The following is an 18,295-nucleotide window of genomic DNA, read 5'->3' on the forward strand; positions in this document are numbered from 1 at the left end:
TAGAACGAACAGGTGAGTAGCGCTTAGAGGGAAGCTGAAAGAGGAGAAGACTTTCGCACAGGATTTATTTTTTTCTTCAAAGCAAACCTTTCAGCAGGCAAAGCTTTATTCAAGGTGATCATAAGTTAAGAGGGAGTTTTCTGAGTGTTTTGGTGACTTTACTGCACTGGATTCAGGATCGGTGGATACCATGGACTCTCTTTAACGGCTAAAAGGCACAAGCACTCACCTCGGAGCTGAGAATGGGCTCGGGAAGCTGGTTACTTTGTTTGTTCACCTTTGGAATTCTTGTGGCATCGTGTCCTAGTGTTGGACAATGTGGGAGTGGGATTACAATCAACGTTATACTGTTGGATGATGAGGACTCTCCCTGGAGCCTCCAGTATGTGGAAGGACAAATACTGAAGGCCATAGAGAAAGATTCAGCCATTAATGCTGCCCAGGGTAATGAAATTAAAAACTAAAACAAAAAAACAAACCACATGACAAATCTGCACAAAATCAGACAATTTGATCTCTAGTGTAACAGCATTCTCTATATACATTATGTATATTGGTACACTCATGTTTATAGATATTGATAATTTAACACATATATCACTGGCTATTATTGTTCATTTATATTTACTGCTTTGCATATTGTTGCCAACCTTCAACGCCAGTCCTATTTTCAGATTTTTATGTTGCTTTTCCCAAAAGTAACAATTTTAAAGCTGTTTTAGGAATTATTCAGGGATTTCACTATTAAAGACTAAAAAAGTATGCAAGAAAAGTAAAGCTGCTACTGTTAACAGATATTCTTCATTAGTTTCATAAACTAGTAGATTAAAGATCGTTATCCTATTAACTACAAGGAAGCTACCTGCAACGCTTATTACCTTACTTATCTTATACCAGTTTAGCCTGACTTTTGGTCAACATGACAACAGTACAGTTTGCTGTTAGTTTTGACTCACCCACAGTCTGCAATGATGCCATTATGCAAAAAGTATTTGCTATCGACACCTATTATTTAAGATAATTAAACATAAAAGGGTTTTTTTTTGGCTAGCAGGAATTTTTTATCTAGCCAAGTTTTTATTAAGTGGTTGTTAGGAAAGCCCTGGACGGGTTTATTTCTAAACATTATCAGTAAAACTTAAACAGAATGTCCCAGTTTATGACACAGGTAATCAAAAGTAGTTGTCTTGTTTGCCAGCTGAAATTTGTTGGTGTTTTTTTTTTATTAGCAACTGTGATTCTTCAGCTGTAGCTCGCTATTTAAGCTTACATGGTTCTGTGTCTTTTACTGTTGTGGAGTGTACACTTCCCCAAATTAATAGATTTTACATATATGGTAGAATTCAGGGCCTACTTCCATATAGGAAGCTCTAGTACATAACCCCCCCTCCACACACACACACACACACACACACACACACACTTTATTTCTCTTTAAAACAAATGTAATATCCACAGACACACTGTGGTTCAAAATGAAGAGAAAGTCAAAACTAATATCTGGAACTGTCTTTCTTTCCACACACCCAAGATCCAGCTGTGACTTTTAACCTAACTGCGAATTTCAGTGGGTTTGACACAAACTTATACTGGCACCGAGGCTGCCGGAGCAGTTCATGTGAAGCAGTTGCAGAGCTAAACAACCTGACGGTAAGTAGCTACAGTTTTATATTAAAAAATTTAAAAAAAATTCAGCATGTTGGATGCACATATACATGAGCCTGCGTAACCCTGAGATCTTGCTTCCACAGGACATTCATTTATGGGTTGGATGCACTTTTTTAGTTCGTAGACCTGCTCTCCTCATTAATGCCATAGACACTTTTTTGTGCAAGACCACAAATCAAAACAAGACTATGCCAGTCTTAGTAAATCTCTGTAAAAACTTAACAGAATCACTGCTAAGCCAGCAAAAACTATTATTTCACTTCCTTTCTGAACTCTTTAAACACCTCGGTTTTCCTTCAAATACTGTCAAAGACATGCTTTGCTTGGCCTGCTGGTATCTGCTGTCTACTGCCAAAGTCCCACACGACAGCCAAGCTTGAGTGGACTCATGCTTCGGGTTGCTCCCATGGCAGGCACGGGACACCTTAAGGCCACAGCCCCTTGCAACTACCTCAGCTATGGAGGTTCAGAATATGTGTCACCCCTCACCCTCAGAACCCATTCTAAGCTTCTCCAGAGGTGGGAGCTGAAGATCTCCCGGATTAGGGGCCTCTGCCCGATGCTCCCAGCGTACCTTTACTGTACCACCAGGTAGTTACTTGACAGCTCAACTCACTACCTAGCCAAGACATCTGGTCCAGATGTGATGATGGGATTACAAAATCAAATATCAGTACTGAGTGCACTTATGAATACCCTATGCAGGCCATTTCCCAGCCTTCAGCCCTTCAAGTTTAACTGTTATCAGAAATCAACATAAGAATGTGAACAATGAAAACTCCCAGCTGGAGTCCGCAGCTGGGCCATCTTCCTCCCCCAACTCATGTGTTCGGTGCATAAGTGCAAATGATGGTCAGGACCCATTCCCCGACTTGAGAGCAATCCTCTTGTCCACTGGGCGAAACCCAAACATACAGGCACATTGAGGGCATCTGACATGGACCCCTCATGAATGCCTCCTAGGTGAGGTTTTTAATGTTCAAATAGGAGGAGATTTGAAGGTGGACCTTGGGCATATGGAAGAAATTCTCTCAACTGGCTTTGAGAAGAGCAGGTTGCAGAGTAGCAGTTGGATTGCTAATAGAAGAAGGCCTGGGTGTTTCCACCTCGTTACTGCATGTATTTTACTTTAGAAATATTTGCAAATTATAGAATTTAATGAGATAAATCTCTGAAAAAACACTCCACAGCCATGACCAAGACACAAGTAGAAAAGAGGATGATGTTTGATTCAAATGCACTTGATTAACTGATCATCAGTAAGTGCGAACGCCTCTATAAAAGCAGAGGTTTTGACAGTTTGCTGGTATGGAGCATTCAGATAATGCCAGGATTAAGACAATGACAGGAGTGGATGTTCCAGCAAATTCACCCAAAGCTCAGACCGTGCAACGCTCAGAGAAACTGCAAAAAACCCAAGAGCTACAAGCAAACACAGCTTATTAGCACAATACCCTCATACTAACTGTCAAACAGAGTGGTGGAGGGGTTCTGTTTGGGGCTTGTTTTGCATCCACAGGATCTGGGATCGTTGCAGTCACTGAGTTGACCATGAATTCCTTTTAAGATGTGAGGCCATCTATCCAACAGCTTAAAAATGGTTCATGCAACAATAATCAAAGCACAGCGGCAAATCTGCAACATAATTTCTGTGAAATGAAAGGATCAAAGTGCTGCAAAGGCCCAAAGTTCAGCCTACCTGAAATTCTGTGATTCTGTGTGAGCAACGTTGTAAAGAAGATGGGGGCAAAATTCCATAAGAATGATTTTAGACAAAATCATACAGAAAACTTCAAGGTATTCCTGCTGAAGGTACTTGTACAAGCAGGGCTTGGATCTCAGTTTAACACAAAGTCTTTCACATGATTCTATAAGGTCCTATATAAATTCCAAGTAATGTCTTATTATGCACCACGCCTGACATTTTGCACAGTTCTGTGGCGTAGTGTAGTAAATACATGCTTGCTTGTTTGTTTTCTTGCCTTGGTGCATGCCTTAAGTTTGGAGTATGGAGCATGTAAAATGTTCGAGTTACAAGGCTTTTGGATATGTTGCATCATTTGCAATTTTGTCTGAGCAAGTGTTGTAATAAAAATATTTTAGACTTTGCTACAACCTGATGACTTTATTATGTTATATAGTAAAATAAACCTGCTGTCCCACGGTGAGAACATTTTTCCACAAACTACTTCTAATGCTAGGAAAACGGGTCGATTTTCCAAGGAACCTGAAAGAAAACAAGGGCTTGGGTCTCAGGAGTTTAAAGATCAGGCAAGATTTGCATAAAATTCTGTCAATTGTTCGCTTTATATGTTTTTATTTTTGCAGGAATCAGGAAATCTGGGATGTGCTGTGCTTGGACCCACGTGCACCTATGTTACTTTCCCAATAGTGGAGTAAGTTCTGAATTTTCCAAGGACATGATTCTGCCAATAAGCTTGAAAAAGACACTTCAGATTTTCAAACAGGTTTTGCCTGTGTTGCACTATGCTTATCATTCATCAGTTTATCATAATTAGTCAATACCATTGTCTCCCTCTCTTTTTTATTCTCTTCTTCCAGTAAGGAAGCTGGCATGAGTCTCAGTAGACCCATTTTGTCAGCGGGAAGCTTTGGTCGCTCGTGCGACTACACCTTTAACTTGCAGCGACTCCTGCCACCTGCACGCAAGATCGCTGACTTTGTCGACCACTTCTGGAAAGAAAACAATGAGCTTAAACCTTCATGGAAGACAGCGTATATTTATAAAAAAACGAACCCCACAGAGGAATGCGTTTGGTGAGTAACCCATCTTTAAGGAGAGACTCATCTGTTGTGAGCTATTACAAAATCTGATAAATGATATTTTTAATTATATTCTAGTTACATTTTTGAAAGTTAAATATTTTTGTTAATTTAAATTTTGCATTATATTCATTTTCATCTTCAGGTATGTAAGTGCAATTGAAGCGACGGTGGAACCGCTTGCCTTAAATGTTTCAATAATACCTCTACGCAGTCCCGCAGAACTGCACAGCGTGCTTACATTACCCAACAGGACATGCAACTGTAAGAATTTGATGTATTTTTTCTCAAACAAGATCGAAAACCTCTCTGTTTTCACAGCGAGACATAACAATGGCGTTCAGTTTGCTGGGTCAACACACACAGACGGCTAGAATGCTATTTTCATAAGAGAGCCCAGGGCCAGGTTCTACAAAGCACATTTAATAAAAACTATTGAGTTTGTTAACGCTGTCATTGTGAGGGAGACTCTGAATTTTCTGTTTCAGAAGGAGAGCTAGCTCGAGGGCCATAATAGCTTTTCTTTGAACTTCCTGCTGCATATTTTTACGCCACATTACGAAGGGTGAATTAAAAAAAACACCAACAGTATCAAGCTATGCCTTTACAAGTTTGACTTTTGATAATGACAGCTTTCACGCTTCAAAGAATGACCTTAATTTAAGAATTTGTGTCCCAGAGCCTTACGGACACACAACCTCCCCTTTGTTTCATGTTGATGTCACCATAAAAGAGGGTTTTAGGTTTTGGTATTAACTTTGGTTTCAAGGTTGAAGAAGTAATTTAAATGGAAATCAAGTTTGTATTTGCATCCCAAGGCCAACTTGGCAAAAAAAGAAGAAAAAAGTAACTGTAGGACTGTGCTGTTACAAATACTTCTCTGCTGCAGTGTTCATTATGTGTGGATCACCAATGGACCTAGTGGAAATTAAAAATGGCTCTAAGGCTGCGGACAGCAGTGATATCGTCTTCATCCTCATTGATCTTTATAGGTTAGTGCTGTTGAATTATTTCACCTTGGTTCCTCTTTATTCCACTTGTTTTCTTAATTTGTAGTCTTTTTCTCTAACCCCACAGCAGTGATTCACAATCACAAGTACTTTCCTAACTGGTGAATGGGTACCTGGAAATTGTAAAGTAGTGACTGACTGATTGAGTGATTTCATGGAGTCAGTTACTGTGTGTCATCATAAAATGAGACTAAGTGTGGGAAGAAGTGAAGAAGCAGACATAGATGGAATAAATAGTTCAATCACAACAGCTTGAGCCAGCGTAATAGTATTTTCATCATCTATGACTGCTCAACCATCCAATGGACACAGTTAGAAAGCCTCAGGAGGGGAGAGGAGCAGCAAAGCAGGGAGGGCATCAGTGGCAGCGGCAACAAACATGACATTAAGTCAGCATGAAAACTGAGAGATGGGATGGAGCTGGGTTGCAAAATGGCTTGCAGGGGTAGCGGTTATGGTCAGGCTAAAGCTCCTCTGGGATCCAATGTACTTTTACTTGATGCCCTGACTAAACACTTAATGTTTTTGTCAAAAGCTGAACACAGCAGAAGTAGTAAGCCTAATTCAATTTCTGGAAGAAAGATTTTTTAAAAATTGGACAAAACTTGCTAAGCTAAATGGCTAACTTAGAAAGCAAAAATGCACAAAATAGCACAAACTAGGCTAAATCTATTGAGTTTTCAACAGTATTATTATTGAATGATAATATCCATCTTTATACCAATAAATTTTGGTAAAGCATGGTAAGCAAAGATCTATACCAAGTAAACTGAGTGGATAGAGTAGAAATGAATAACTAAGCAATCAAATGCAGCTAAATTACTGAATATAATAGAATAATATATAATAACTGAAGGAAACTGAAGGAAATTTCTGCACATGTAGAATTTTTCATCAGACCTCTGCTGATTCCTCTACACAGTGATGTATACTACACCAACGCATCGTCGCTGCCAGAAATGAAGAACGTGTTGGTGCTTACCATGCCGAACACCCGAAGCTACAGAATCAACCCAAACCTTCAAGACAACAACACGGTGAGCAAACCAGAAATACACAACGTCTCTCTTTGCAGTGCTTCTGTAGCAAATAAAACAAAAGGTTAGCTCTGATTTCACAATGGCTGCTTTTGTTCCGCTCACTCTCAATAATCAACTTGTAGGGTTTTAAGGGAAAATAAGGGATTAACAACACAGGACCATGCCAACCAGAAATGGACCTCGGAAGAGTTAATAATAAATGTTCAATGAAATATCATTAAATAAAGTCTTCACTGAGTATAAAATATATAAAATAATTCAGCGCCTGTGTAGTGAAGGAAGGATGCATATTAGAGCTCCTTCACACAAATCTAAGGGCTATATGAGAAAGTAGTTCCAACCATTTGTCTCTGTCTGTTCCTCTGCAGATGAACGACTACATGGCCGCGTACCATGACGCAGTGCTCTTTATTGGCCAAGTGATGAGAACAATTTCTAAACAAAATCAGTCTCAGCTTCACAGGACGGAATATGTGAATGTAAATTACTTCAGAAACACCAAATTTACTGGTAAGGCAGGTGGAAGATAACAGCGAGGAGGGGGAAGTGCTTGCATACGAGCTGCAAGTACCTGTATTAGCAAATACACAAGAATTTACACAAGTTAGCATTTAATACTTTTTTGGCGGCTGCAGATAGTTGCAGTTAAACATACTGAGCAAAACAGAAACAAATACTAAAATTAGCTTGTGAAAAGTGGGAAAACGCCATCCACCAAAACACTAATGAGCTGATCTCAGAGCAGACATGGCTACTGTGAGGTCGAACAGATGGAGGCTGTCTGCTATTACTTCTTTGTGTTTTCATTGACACAAAGAGAGTTGGTATAACAGCCCACAGCTGTAAGCAGCCGGTTGTGAGTGCAAGTTTGACTGAGAGACGCATTAAAGGTTTACAGCTGACACACACGGTGAAATGAAGTGAACAGAAGTTTAAAAACGATTACGTGATTCTGCTCAGGGATTGCTGGGGAGTATGCGCTGGACGAGTACGGGGACAGAGACGTGGCTTTCTCAATCATCTACACCACTAGTGACAACAAGGTATCTTTTTCTCCTGTTTTCTTTTTTGACATTTAGCAGTGAGTACATGAAGAAAATACGCTGTGCTTTCATTGTGAATAAAACCTTACTGTGCTGCATCTCTTGCTTTTGGTTTGATGCTGAAATGTGTCTTTTTGCTTTTTTCCTCCCCTCTTGTGTCACACCCAGTACGATATTTTATTCACATTTGACACGGCGCGCTATAAAACCACAGTGGTGGAGGAGGCTCCTAAATTCATCTGGGGGAAAAGACTTCCCAATACCACGCCAGACAGCGGTACATCGAAAGACACACACACACATACACACGTTTAGCTTTTATCACTGAGTTCAGCGGGCACAACCTCAAAATATGTCTTCACTTTAATATTTTAAAGATTTATGTTAAGAGAACTTCCTTTTTTGTCCTCTAGAAAGAAGGCATGTCCACCATAATGATTTAGATCTCCACAACAAGGCCTGATCAGTTTGTATCCGCTCAGACAGGTCTTTTTCAAAGACTTGCACTAATCCAAGGTTCCGGTGAATTATATGTAAGGCTTCAGCTGTGGTTTAAGCACCTCTTTGTTTTATCTTAGTTAGTGTGGATTTGTGTCCCCGTTTTCATTTAATAAGCATTAATGGTGGGTATGAACAGGAGGAAAAGTTATAGCAACCATAAACTGCTCCACATACATCAACTTTTGCATGTTTTATATGAAGTGGTTTTATGGCTCAGTTCTTCTTTTGTTTCCTGTAGATGACCTCCTCACAGCCCTATCTGAGATTAGCTTAAATATTATGGCACTTGAATGCTCGGCCCATGTTTATCTTTTGTCCTCTGTGTGTCAGAAGCATCGGCTTGGAACTGAAGTGGTGCCTCTTTTTTGTCTTTATTACTGTAGGCCCTGCAATTCACACCATCATCGTGATTGTGTTGGGTGTCACTGTGGTCGTAGTGGCCACGATCGCCTTTATTTTCTACAGGTATGCCATAGCACATAGAACATGAGAATAACAGGGAGTTATTAAGTGTGTGGCAGCTTTCAATTAAATGTTTGCATTCTCTGCAAAAGGTCATGAATTTACATAAATGATTTTAGCCCCATCATATAATGGCATATATAGTAGTACGGTAGATACACTGCTCCAAAAATTGCAGGAAAACTTTGAAAACACGACAGCTTTTAATGGGAAAAAAAATCACAGTGGATATCTACACTGATAGGGACTTGGTAATGTGTTAGGAGGGAAAAAGTGCCCCATCATTTAATGGAAATGTAATGATCAACCTACAAAGGGCTGAAGAAAAGAAGCAGCAGGCTAGGCCACTTTACTGAAATTTCATTGCAACAACTCAAAATGGTGCTGCATGCACGCCTGACAACGTCGGCAACATGCTCCTGATGAGATAATGGATGGTGTCCTGGGGGATCTACTCCCAGATCTGGACCTGGGTGACACTGAGCTCCTGGACAGTCTGAGGTGCAATCTGACAGCTTCAGATGGGCTGAAACTGAAAGTCCCGAAGGTGTCAGGCAAGTGTGGAGGCCAGACATCGGTATCATCGTCCAGAAACTTCCTGCATACTCTCAGCACATAAGGCCGGGCATTGCTGTGTATTCAGAGGAAGATTTCATCCTGATACCCGATACCAGTCAGGGTGCCGTTGTCTGTAGACATCTCTGCGTCCCTCTATGTATATGCCTCCCCAGTGCATCACTGACCCACCACCAAACCAGTCATGCTGAAGGATGTTACAGACAGCATTGCATTTTCCACGGGTTCTCCAAACCCTTTCACTTCTGTCACATGTGCTCAGCACAGCAAACCTTTTGAAAATGGCACGTATTAATGTGCCAACATGGAGGAGTTGGACTACCTGTGGAGCCTCTGTAGGGTCAAGGTATCACCTCATGCCACCAGCAGTGACACTGACCCCAGAAAAATGCAAAAGTAGTGAAAAAAACGTCAGAAAAGATGAAGAGGGAAGAAAATGTCAGCGACCTCCACCTGAAACTGAACTAACCGCCTCTAAACTGACCAGATCGGTTTACCAGAAGTGTAACTGGCTTGATGCTACACTCTGATTAAAAGGTGCTACAATTACCTGTTAGAGCTGTGTATATACAGACTTTCAGGTTACATGAAAAACAATCTGAAAGTCTGTATGTACTATACAGGTTACAGCTCTATTACACTCTTTTCATTAAATTCAAAACATGGACTCATGACATGAAATTAAAATTGAAAGCTGCCTTTTATAAACATAGGAGTCAGCTGCTTTTCGTGCAACCAACCTTTACCAGTAATCTCCTGATGCAGTTTTTTCTCTCCTGCATAGACAGAACAGAAGAGATCGACTGCTCAGGAAGCGCTGGTCCCACGTTAACTCTGATCTCATCACGCTGATGGAAAATGATGACATCAACGTCATCTCCCTTAATGTAAGTGAGATGTAAACACCTCAGTCAAGTCAGCCTTAAGAATGCTGTGAAACCGACCTTCCTCTAACCCCTATTAGATTGAAAGTAAGAAGAAAAAGAAGATCAAGATCCGCTGTGCTCTCTACGATAAGAAGGTAGATGGACAGCATCCGGCAGTGTTTTCCAAATCAGTCAGCATCTAGTGCTTTTGCACTGATGAAAGTGAGTTAGCAGATGTAATCTGGTTGGTGCTTCTGCAATATTTCTTTCAGATTGTGATCTTGAAGGAGCTGAAGAACTCAGATGGGAACTTTGATGAAACCCAGAAAAGGGAGCTCAATGCGGTAAGACGCACACAAGCAAGTTTTCTGGATTTGATGTCTTGTCACACTGAAATTCTTTTATTGCCAGCCCTCTTTGTTAATTTTTATCCAAACTCACTAGCACTCCACATTTTTGTCCCCCCCCTGCAGCTACTGCATATCGACTACTACAACCTCACAAAGTTTTACGGCACAGTCAAGTTAGATCATGGTGTCTTTGGCGTGTTTGAGTATGGCGAGCGAGGCTCGCTCAAGGTACGTATAGCAAAACTTTCAATTTGAGTCCATCTTCAGGTCTCAGTTTAAACACAGCTGTCAAGACGTGTGAAGAATAAAAGTGCATGAATGCAGAACGTGGGTGTCTTTTTCTTTTTCAAGTATGTGCTGAATGACAAGATTTCATACCCAGAGGAGACCTTCATGGACTGGGAGTTCAAGATCTCTGTCATGTACGACATCGCCAAGGTGAGAGAGAAGTGCTCGACTCTGCCCGTGAGCAGAACAGTTATCGAACTTAAGCATTTGCAAGCATCACAAGCGGTGTGTGGCATGATAAGAGACCACACAAGTGTAGATTGACTCGTGACTCACCGCCCTGAGCGGAAAAACGGTCACGTGTATCTGCCATAAAGCAGCAGCATTCACTAAACACCAGAAATCATTACAGCGTCAAGGACAATGTAATGAATGACAGTTTTTGTACTGAGAGCTTGACATAGTAGCAATCTGTCTTAATACATAACTGAAAAAGGGTTATGAAACTTAGTGTTACTCAGTGTTACTCTCCATTCATGCAGTGTGACATAAAAGTTCCCTGAATAACTGGTAATAAACTTTTGTACCTGATGTAAACTGTAATGGGATCACTTCACCTGTTACCGTATAATAAACTGAACCCAGAACTCGTTCATCATCAAAAAGAAAGGAAGGTTCGCTCAATCCTGACAGCGTTGTGCAAAAGTCCCCTTATGTCTTCATAGTTTGTTTCCAAGGAGCCAGATTTGGTTGCTTTGTTCAAACGGCTCTTGAGCAATAGTTTTGCAGGCTTTCTGAAAATCTTTTAATATTTTTATTTAGACATTGGCTGCTTTTTCACTCATTTTTAGTCCAGTAGACTATGCAAGCATAAATAAGGCTCCTGACTCAAGAGATGAACCAGTGTTGTATCTACACATAACAAGCAACTTTGCAAAGAACCCATTTTTAAACTCTATCTTTAGTCATGTTGTCACTGTGAGCTGATGGATGGACAAGTATAAAGAAAATGGATTTGTAGTTTCAAAGAAGTACATATAGTGACGAGGCCTCCTTATCTGTAACAACTGTGATCAAAACAAAGCCATTAAAAGACTGTGACTCTAAAGTTTGATCAGTTTGATCACTGTCACAGCGCGATAAACAGTGATTAATTTTTAACTTGGCAACTTATCAGAAAGACTCAATATTATCCCACTAGTTAATAATTAAATGTTACATTTTAAATGTTTAATCATTTAAGTATTGGTGGGTTTTTTTGTTCTAAGCTTGTTGTTTGATAAGTCAGACCCTGTGAAGGCACAGTAAGCTTTTATATAAGTATTTTTTTCTGGCTCAAAATTATTGGGGGAACATTATTTAAAAGGTTTGGTTTAAATGAAGAGCAGGATTACACAGGTCTGCAACTAAAAGGTGCATAGGATTTTTAAATGTTTCTCATAGATTTTTACTCACTGAAACGAGGAAAAATATTTTAAAAATTCAATTTCGTCAGGTTTTCTTAACTCATGCTTTTAGTTTAACTCCTCATGTTTTGCAAAAACAAACTGTACGTAATGGAGGGAAATGGAGATCATTTTTGGATTCAGCACCCTAAAAAACATAACATTTACCAAAAATATCCCATGCGACTGAAAAAATAAATTGTTTTTGCAGACCTGTGTTATGGGAGCTGTTGTTGCACTTGCCTCTGCCTGCCAGCAGAGGTCATTAAACACCAGATTACTCACCGCCTCTTTGATTTTCCATAAATCTCATTACTTCCACCAGTGGAAGGTGTAATGTTGCTCTGAATCCTCTGTGCAGGGCATGTCTTACCTCCATGCCAGTGACATTCAGGTTCACGGTCGCCTCAAATCCACCAACTGTGTGGTGGACAACCGCATGGTGGTGAAGATCACAGACTTTGGCTGCAATGCTTTTCTTAGCCCCTTCCAAGGTGACGCCACAATCAAAAATCCTCCTGAAATATCTTTTAGTTCTCTTCTTTACCTGCTAACGTTTGTCTGTCTCCACATCATCCTGTCAGACTTGTGGACAGCTCCGGAGCATCTGAGGAACCAGGGCATGTCTCAGAAAGGAGACATCTACAGTTTTGCCATCATTGCGCAAGAGATTGTTCTCAGGAAGAACACCTTCTACACTGAATCCTGCTCCGACCGATCAGGTTTCCAACACTCAAATACAATACGTGACAGTTACAGTCATTTTGTTTGCAAATGATCATCTCCGCACCACCAAGTTCAGAGTGAAAGAAAGAAGGCCTGTTTGATCCAGAGCTACACTACAATGCCATCTGCGTCTCTGTGTGTTTCTCAACAGAAAAACTGTCCAGGCTCATGACATCCTACTTCAGACCTGATCTTAACTTTGAGACGGCTTCAGAGAAAGAATTAGAGGTTTTTTTTCATTCATGTGCTAGCTTTAATTTATTTTCAGTGTCTGTTTTGTCTGTTATGTCTTTACATTGTTGTTTCCTCCTGTAAGGTGTACACGTTGATAAAAAGCTGCTGGGATGAGGATCCAGAAAAAAGACCTGACTTTAAGAAAGTGGAAATTTATCTGGGGAAAATCATCAGGTAATAACGCTCTCTTTATGTTATTGCTGTTTTCAGCTATCAGTGTGCATGTCCTGGTGTAGCCTATATAGTTTCTGGGAACCAGATTACAGATTTCTAAATATATCTCCCTCCTCATATCCCTTTTCTTCTCCTCTTCATCACTCCAGTAAAATCCATAATCAGGAAAATGAGAGCTACTTGGATAACATGATCAGACGGCTGCAGATGTATTCCAGAAACCTGGAGTACTTGGTGGAGGAGAGAACGGCCCTCTACAAAGCTGAGAGGGATCGAGCTGACAATCTTAACTTTATGCTGCTGCCTTGGTTTGTTTACACTCATTCATGTACTGTTAGAAAATTAGTTTTATTTCTACATTAACAGTGACCAGCACTGAGTTTCAGTGGTTAGCACTGTCACCTTAAAGCAAGAAGGTTCACCCCTTGCCTATGTTGGTTTTCTCTACGTTGCTTGGTTTCTTCTCAGAGTTCAAAGACATCCATGTTAAGTTTATTGGTGATTCTAAATTAGTTGTAGATGTGAATGGCCGTCTATGTGCTACGCCTCCAAAAACAAGTCAAAATTTGAAGAAGAAATATGCTAAACCTGCTAAGTGGCTATAAAAGTTCAGCTAAGCATAAATTGTTGGATTGAATATTTTTAATGGGTAGTATACATTTATAGTTATATAATTTTAAAAAGTGAATATAAATTTGAGGTTAAACAGCATAAAATATTGGATTAAATAGTTGAAATAGATAAGATAAGTTAATAGTTACAGTATATAGTTTAAAAAGCAAGCATAAATTAGCAGATAGATAGTTAAATAATGTTTTCAGAGTCTCCTGCATGGGGTGGGAGATGTTGTCCAACAGGGATGACAGCTTAGCCAACATTCTCCTGTCACTCACCACCTCCACTGGGTCCAGAGGGCATCCTAGAACAGAGCTGGCCCTTCGGATCAGCCTGTTCAGTCTCTTCCTGTCCCCAGCAGAGATGTTGCCGCCCCAGCAGACCACACCGTAAAAGATGGCTGAGGCCACCACAGAGTCATAGAAGGTCTTCAGGAGTGGGCCCTCCACTCCAAAAGACCTGAGTCTCCACAGCAGGTACAGCCTGCTCTGCCCTTTCTTATAGAGGGCACCTGAATTATGAGTCCAGTCCAGTTTATTGTTCAGATAAACACCAAGGTACCTGTAGCTGTCCACAGCCTCAGTGTCCATACCTTGAATGTTTAGTGGTTGCAGTGGAGGATATTTGTGCCTGCGGAAGTCTACCACCAGCTCCTTGGTTTTACTGGTGTTGATCTGGAGGTAGTTCTGCTGGCACCAGTCCACCATCAGTGATGAGGCCGACTATTGCAGAATCATCAGAGAACTTCTGAAGGAAGCACTGGGTGGAGTTGTGGGAGAAGTCTGCAGTGTAGATGATGAAGAGGAACGGAGCCAGAACCGTTCCCTGTGGGTCCCTGTACTGCAGACCACCCTATCCGACACATAGCCCTGAGTTCTCACGTACTGTGGTTGGTCGGTGAGGCATTCCAGTATCCATGATGTGAGGTGATGGTCCACTCCTGTGTTCTCCAGCTTGTCTTTCAGCACTGACAGCACTTAGCAGCTCCTTCAGTGGCAGGCTGCGTCACCCACGATGTGGGACGGAGAGATTCCGCAGGTCTTTCCTTCCTACTGTTGTCAGAGTCCACAACAAAGACTGCGCAGCTGACCAAACATCCACACATGTGCAATAACACTATGTGCAATTCTCTTTTTCTGACAACATTGTATTTTATTCTGTTGTATATAGTATTTTATTCTATTCTATTGTGTACAGTATCTTATTCTTACTCTTATTATCTTATCCCATCCCAGTGTTTTTTCTTAATTTTTGCTTCTGTAACTTTGCACTGTCCACTTTCTGCTGTAACAAAACAAATTTCCCACGTGTGGGACTAATGAAGGTTATACTAATAAAGGCCATCTTATCTTATCTTATCTTATCTTATCTTATCTTATGTTAAAAGATTAGCATAAATGAATGGCTATAAATGGTTAAAAAGTTACCATACATTGTTGAATAAAATTGTATTAATTATTCATTTAACAAACTGAATAAAAAAGACCTAGTCTAATAGTAACCCTATTAATTAAAAGCTAAATAGTTTTTAAAAAGCTAAAACAAATTAATGGTTAAATAGTTAATAAATTAGCATACATTTGTCACTTTAAATGGTTAGAAATGTTCCCTTAAATTTATTAGTAAATAATTGAAATAATTAGTGTTAATTAATGATCAAAAAGTTAGTGTAAATTAACAGTTAAATGGTTGTAATAAGTAGCATTATTGAACTGTTTAAAAAGGATAGTTATCTAAAAATAAAGGATACATGGATGAAATGGATGGATGAACTGTTGGGGAAACTTGGGGGGCATTTGGTTTAACCAACTCAAAATCAGAATGAAATCTCAATGGAAAAAATGTCTTTTCTTTATTATCTGTTTCTCTCTGTGGTTAAAAGCCCGGTGGTTAAAAGCCTGAAGGAGACCGGGGCTGTGGAGCCAGAGCTGTACGATGAAGTTACAATATATTTCAGTGACATAGTTGGCTTCACCACTCTGTGCCAGTACAGCACACCGATGGAAGTTGTGGACATGCTTAACGACATCTACAAGGGGTTTGACAGCATCGTCGACCACCACGATGTGTACAAGGTATTGGCAAGGATGCAACCGAAGAGATTCAGGCACCCAGCAATGAGCACGAACATCATGGTTTCCTTTACTATCCTCAGGTGGAGACAATAGGGGATGCCTACATGGTTGCTTCTGGTCTTCCAAAGAGAAACGGGAACAGGCATGCAGTGGATATTTGCCGCATGGCCCTGGACATCTTGGCATTCATGGGCACCTTCCAGCTCCGACATCTTCCTGGTATTGCTGTGTGGATACGAATCGGTGTACACTCAGGTCTCTTCTTCTTTGTTTTGCATTTTTTAAATTGGTCATTTCGGCAAATCAATTCACCTCCTGCTGATCTTTACACTAATTCTTCTGTCTCCTGGTTGTTTGTGGGTTCAGGTCCCTGTGCGGCGGGCGTCGTGGGAATAAAAATGCCCAGATATTGTTTATTCGGAGACACGGTCAACACAGCATCTCGTATGGAATCTACAGGACACCGTGAGTGGACACATGTAATGAGCAAACTGATTTACACTGACATTTTCTCTAGCCGCTTCCTTTGTTCTCGTTATTTTACATGAATGACTTCCCGTACATTACTCTAGTGCAATTATAGAAGCCAGCAGTCAGCCTAATTAAATAAAGTGACCACAGCCAAGCTCTGTTGTTTTTCTTTTTTATCTCACAGCCCTGCGGATCCATGTCAGTCAGCCTACCATAGATATCCTGGAGAGAACAAACTGCAAGTTTGAGTATGAGATGAGAGGGGAAACAAACCTGAAGGTAAAGTTGGTCTCTTCATTCAATGTAGCAGCATGTCAGCCAAATTAAATTGAGATACAGTGACAAAAATCTTCACTGCGACACTGATACCAGTGACTGTGATGAATATGTGGGGTTTTTTAGGGTAAAGGCACAGAAACAACTTACTGGTTGACAGGTGAAACTGGTGAAGACTACGATCTTCCTACTCCACCCACAACGTAAGCAAAAAAGAGATAAAATCCTTTCACATGCAGCTCCGCATTTGAGATTCACTCTTTCAACATGGTGCTTTCTCTTCCAGTGAAAACGTCCAGCGGCTCCAGCAGGACCTCGCCCACATGATCTTGACGTGTTTGGAGCGTCGCTCGCGAGGTTCCGTGCGAAGGAAGAAGCTGCTACCAAGTCAGAGCAAGGAGGACACCAGCGACCAGGGGTCAGAGGTGGAGTCTGAGAGCAGCCTTCCCGAGTACCTGCATCTAGCCACTGTGGATAACACACTCAGTACCTTCCTGTAGAGCATGCTGTAACTATCTGCCTGTTATTGCATATAGAGCAGGAAATCAAGCATAGAAAAATGAGGAATTAAGAGTCCTGCGTCTAAAGACCTCAAATATTCCCGCATTATTTCCTGCCATCATTTTGGGTGGTTGGAAAGGGTGGGTGGAAACTTTGTACTTGTTATTTTTTACCCAGTACCCATCCAAGTGTATTAGCTGAAAGCCAAAACCTTAGATTTGTCCAGTGCAGATTTTTTTCTATAACCAGTTGTGAAGTTTTAATGGTGGGGAGTTTTGTCATCCCCTGTCAAAAGAAAAACGGTCAAAAAGTGCATTTTAGGCCAACTTTGAAGAACAGGTACTCAGCTAAAAGAAGATTTAGCATATTTAAGGATTCATTTTTATCCAAATTTTGATTCCAGGCTCAACTTCTAGCTCTTTTTCTTTTTATGCCAAAATTATTTTTTGCTACATCTGTATTTTTATACCTGTGAATGTGTAAGAAATGGATCTACATAGATTTACATCTATAAAATAGTGTGGAAACCCAAACTGAAGTTATGAGGGGTCAAAGACACTTGGAAAAATAAAGAATAAATAAATACATAAAAGCAAAAAATTTCAGCAGCAGTTATATTGCAAAAAACAAACAAACCCAAACACAGCTGATGCTCATGTGGTCAGGTGGCAGCGTTTTTGGATTTGATTCACTTACTATGGAATGAGCCAGCCGCAGCACCCTCGCATGCCGGTGCAGATGCTGCTAATGGCCTGTTCAACTAACAAAACACAGGAACACGATAAGAACAGAAGAGGCCGTTTTGCGCAGACAGAAATGCAGGATCGCCCTTTTTGTGCATTGTACAGTTTGGAAAAAGTTTTAGAACTACAGTAATACAGTTACTGTATTTGTAATATATCCTCTTGTTTTTGTCATTAATGTTCATTGATTGTTTCTGCTGCTTAGCTTAAAACTGGGTTATTCTATTTATGTACAGCGCTTAATGTGTATTTGTTTCCACATTTGTCAGCCAGTAAGTAAATTATATGTCCCATAAAAATCTATAGACAATGCTTATAAAAGTCACAACTCAGCATCATCTGCATTTATTACTTTAACCAAATGACTGCCAGTTTTTGACTCTATGCATCTCATGTCATGCAGAGGAGGCTGTATTGAGGAAGCTCTTGGAGGAAGATGCTGCACTGCAGGCCCTTGAAAGAGTGCCTTTGTTATTGTGTAGAGCAGCGGTCCCCAACCTTTTTTTG

The 18,295-nt window shown here is 40.5% G+C and overlaps 1 protein-coding gene across 1 annotated transcript; it reads left to right on the forward strand.

Annotated features, from left to right (window-relative positions):
* gucy2cb (guanylate cyclase 2Cb) lies at positions 1-18,204 on the forward strand. Its single transcript, XM_005448045.3, has 27 exons — positions 1-444; positions 1,532-1,650; positions 3,997-4,064; positions 4,231-4,446; positions 4,598-4,716; positions 5,342-5,444; positions 6,385-6,499; positions 6,871-7,012; positions 7,463-7,545; positions 7,714-7,822; positions 8,430-8,511; positions 9,869-9,971; positions 10,049-10,105; positions 10,223-10,294; positions 10,424-10,528; positions 10,652-10,738; positions 12,335-12,467; positions 12,558-12,695; positions 12,851-12,927; positions 13,016-13,107; positions 13,257-13,415; positions 15,605-15,797; positions 15,878-16,052; positions 16,164-16,262; positions 16,453-16,547; positions 16,671-16,747; positions 16,831-18,204. Exons 1-27 carry the CDS (start codon positions 243-245, stop codon positions 17,042-17,044), a joined length of 3,234 nt encoding a protein of 1,077 aa, XP_005448102.1. The 5' UTR covers positions 1-242; the 3' UTR covers positions 17,045-18,204.
* The last annotated feature ends 91 nt before the right edge of the window (positions 18,205-18,295 follow it).

This window comes from Oreochromis niloticus, linkage group LG8, assembly GCF_001858045.2.
Source record: "Oreochromis niloticus isolate F11D_XX linkage group LG8, O_niloticus_UMD_NMBU, whole genome shotgun sequence".
Taxonomy (NCBI): domain Eukaryota; kingdom Metazoa; phylum Chordata; class Actinopteri; order Cichliformes; family Cichlidae; genus Oreochromis; species Oreochromis niloticus.

Bases quoted from the DNA above. Each gene is read 5' to 3' on its own strand.
- gucy2cb (XM_005448045.3), top strand. From the start codon at position 243: ATGGGCTCGGGAAGCTGGTTACTTTGTTTGTTCACCTTTGGAATTCTT. The intron at 1,651-3,996 runs GTAAGTAGCTAC...TTATTTTTGCAG, and splicing joins CAGAGCTAAACAACCTGACG to GAATCAGGAAATCTGGGATG. The intron at 13,108-13,256 runs GTAATAACGCTC...TCATCACTCCAG, and splicing joins TATCTGGGGAAAATCATCAG to TAAAATCCATAATCAGGAAA.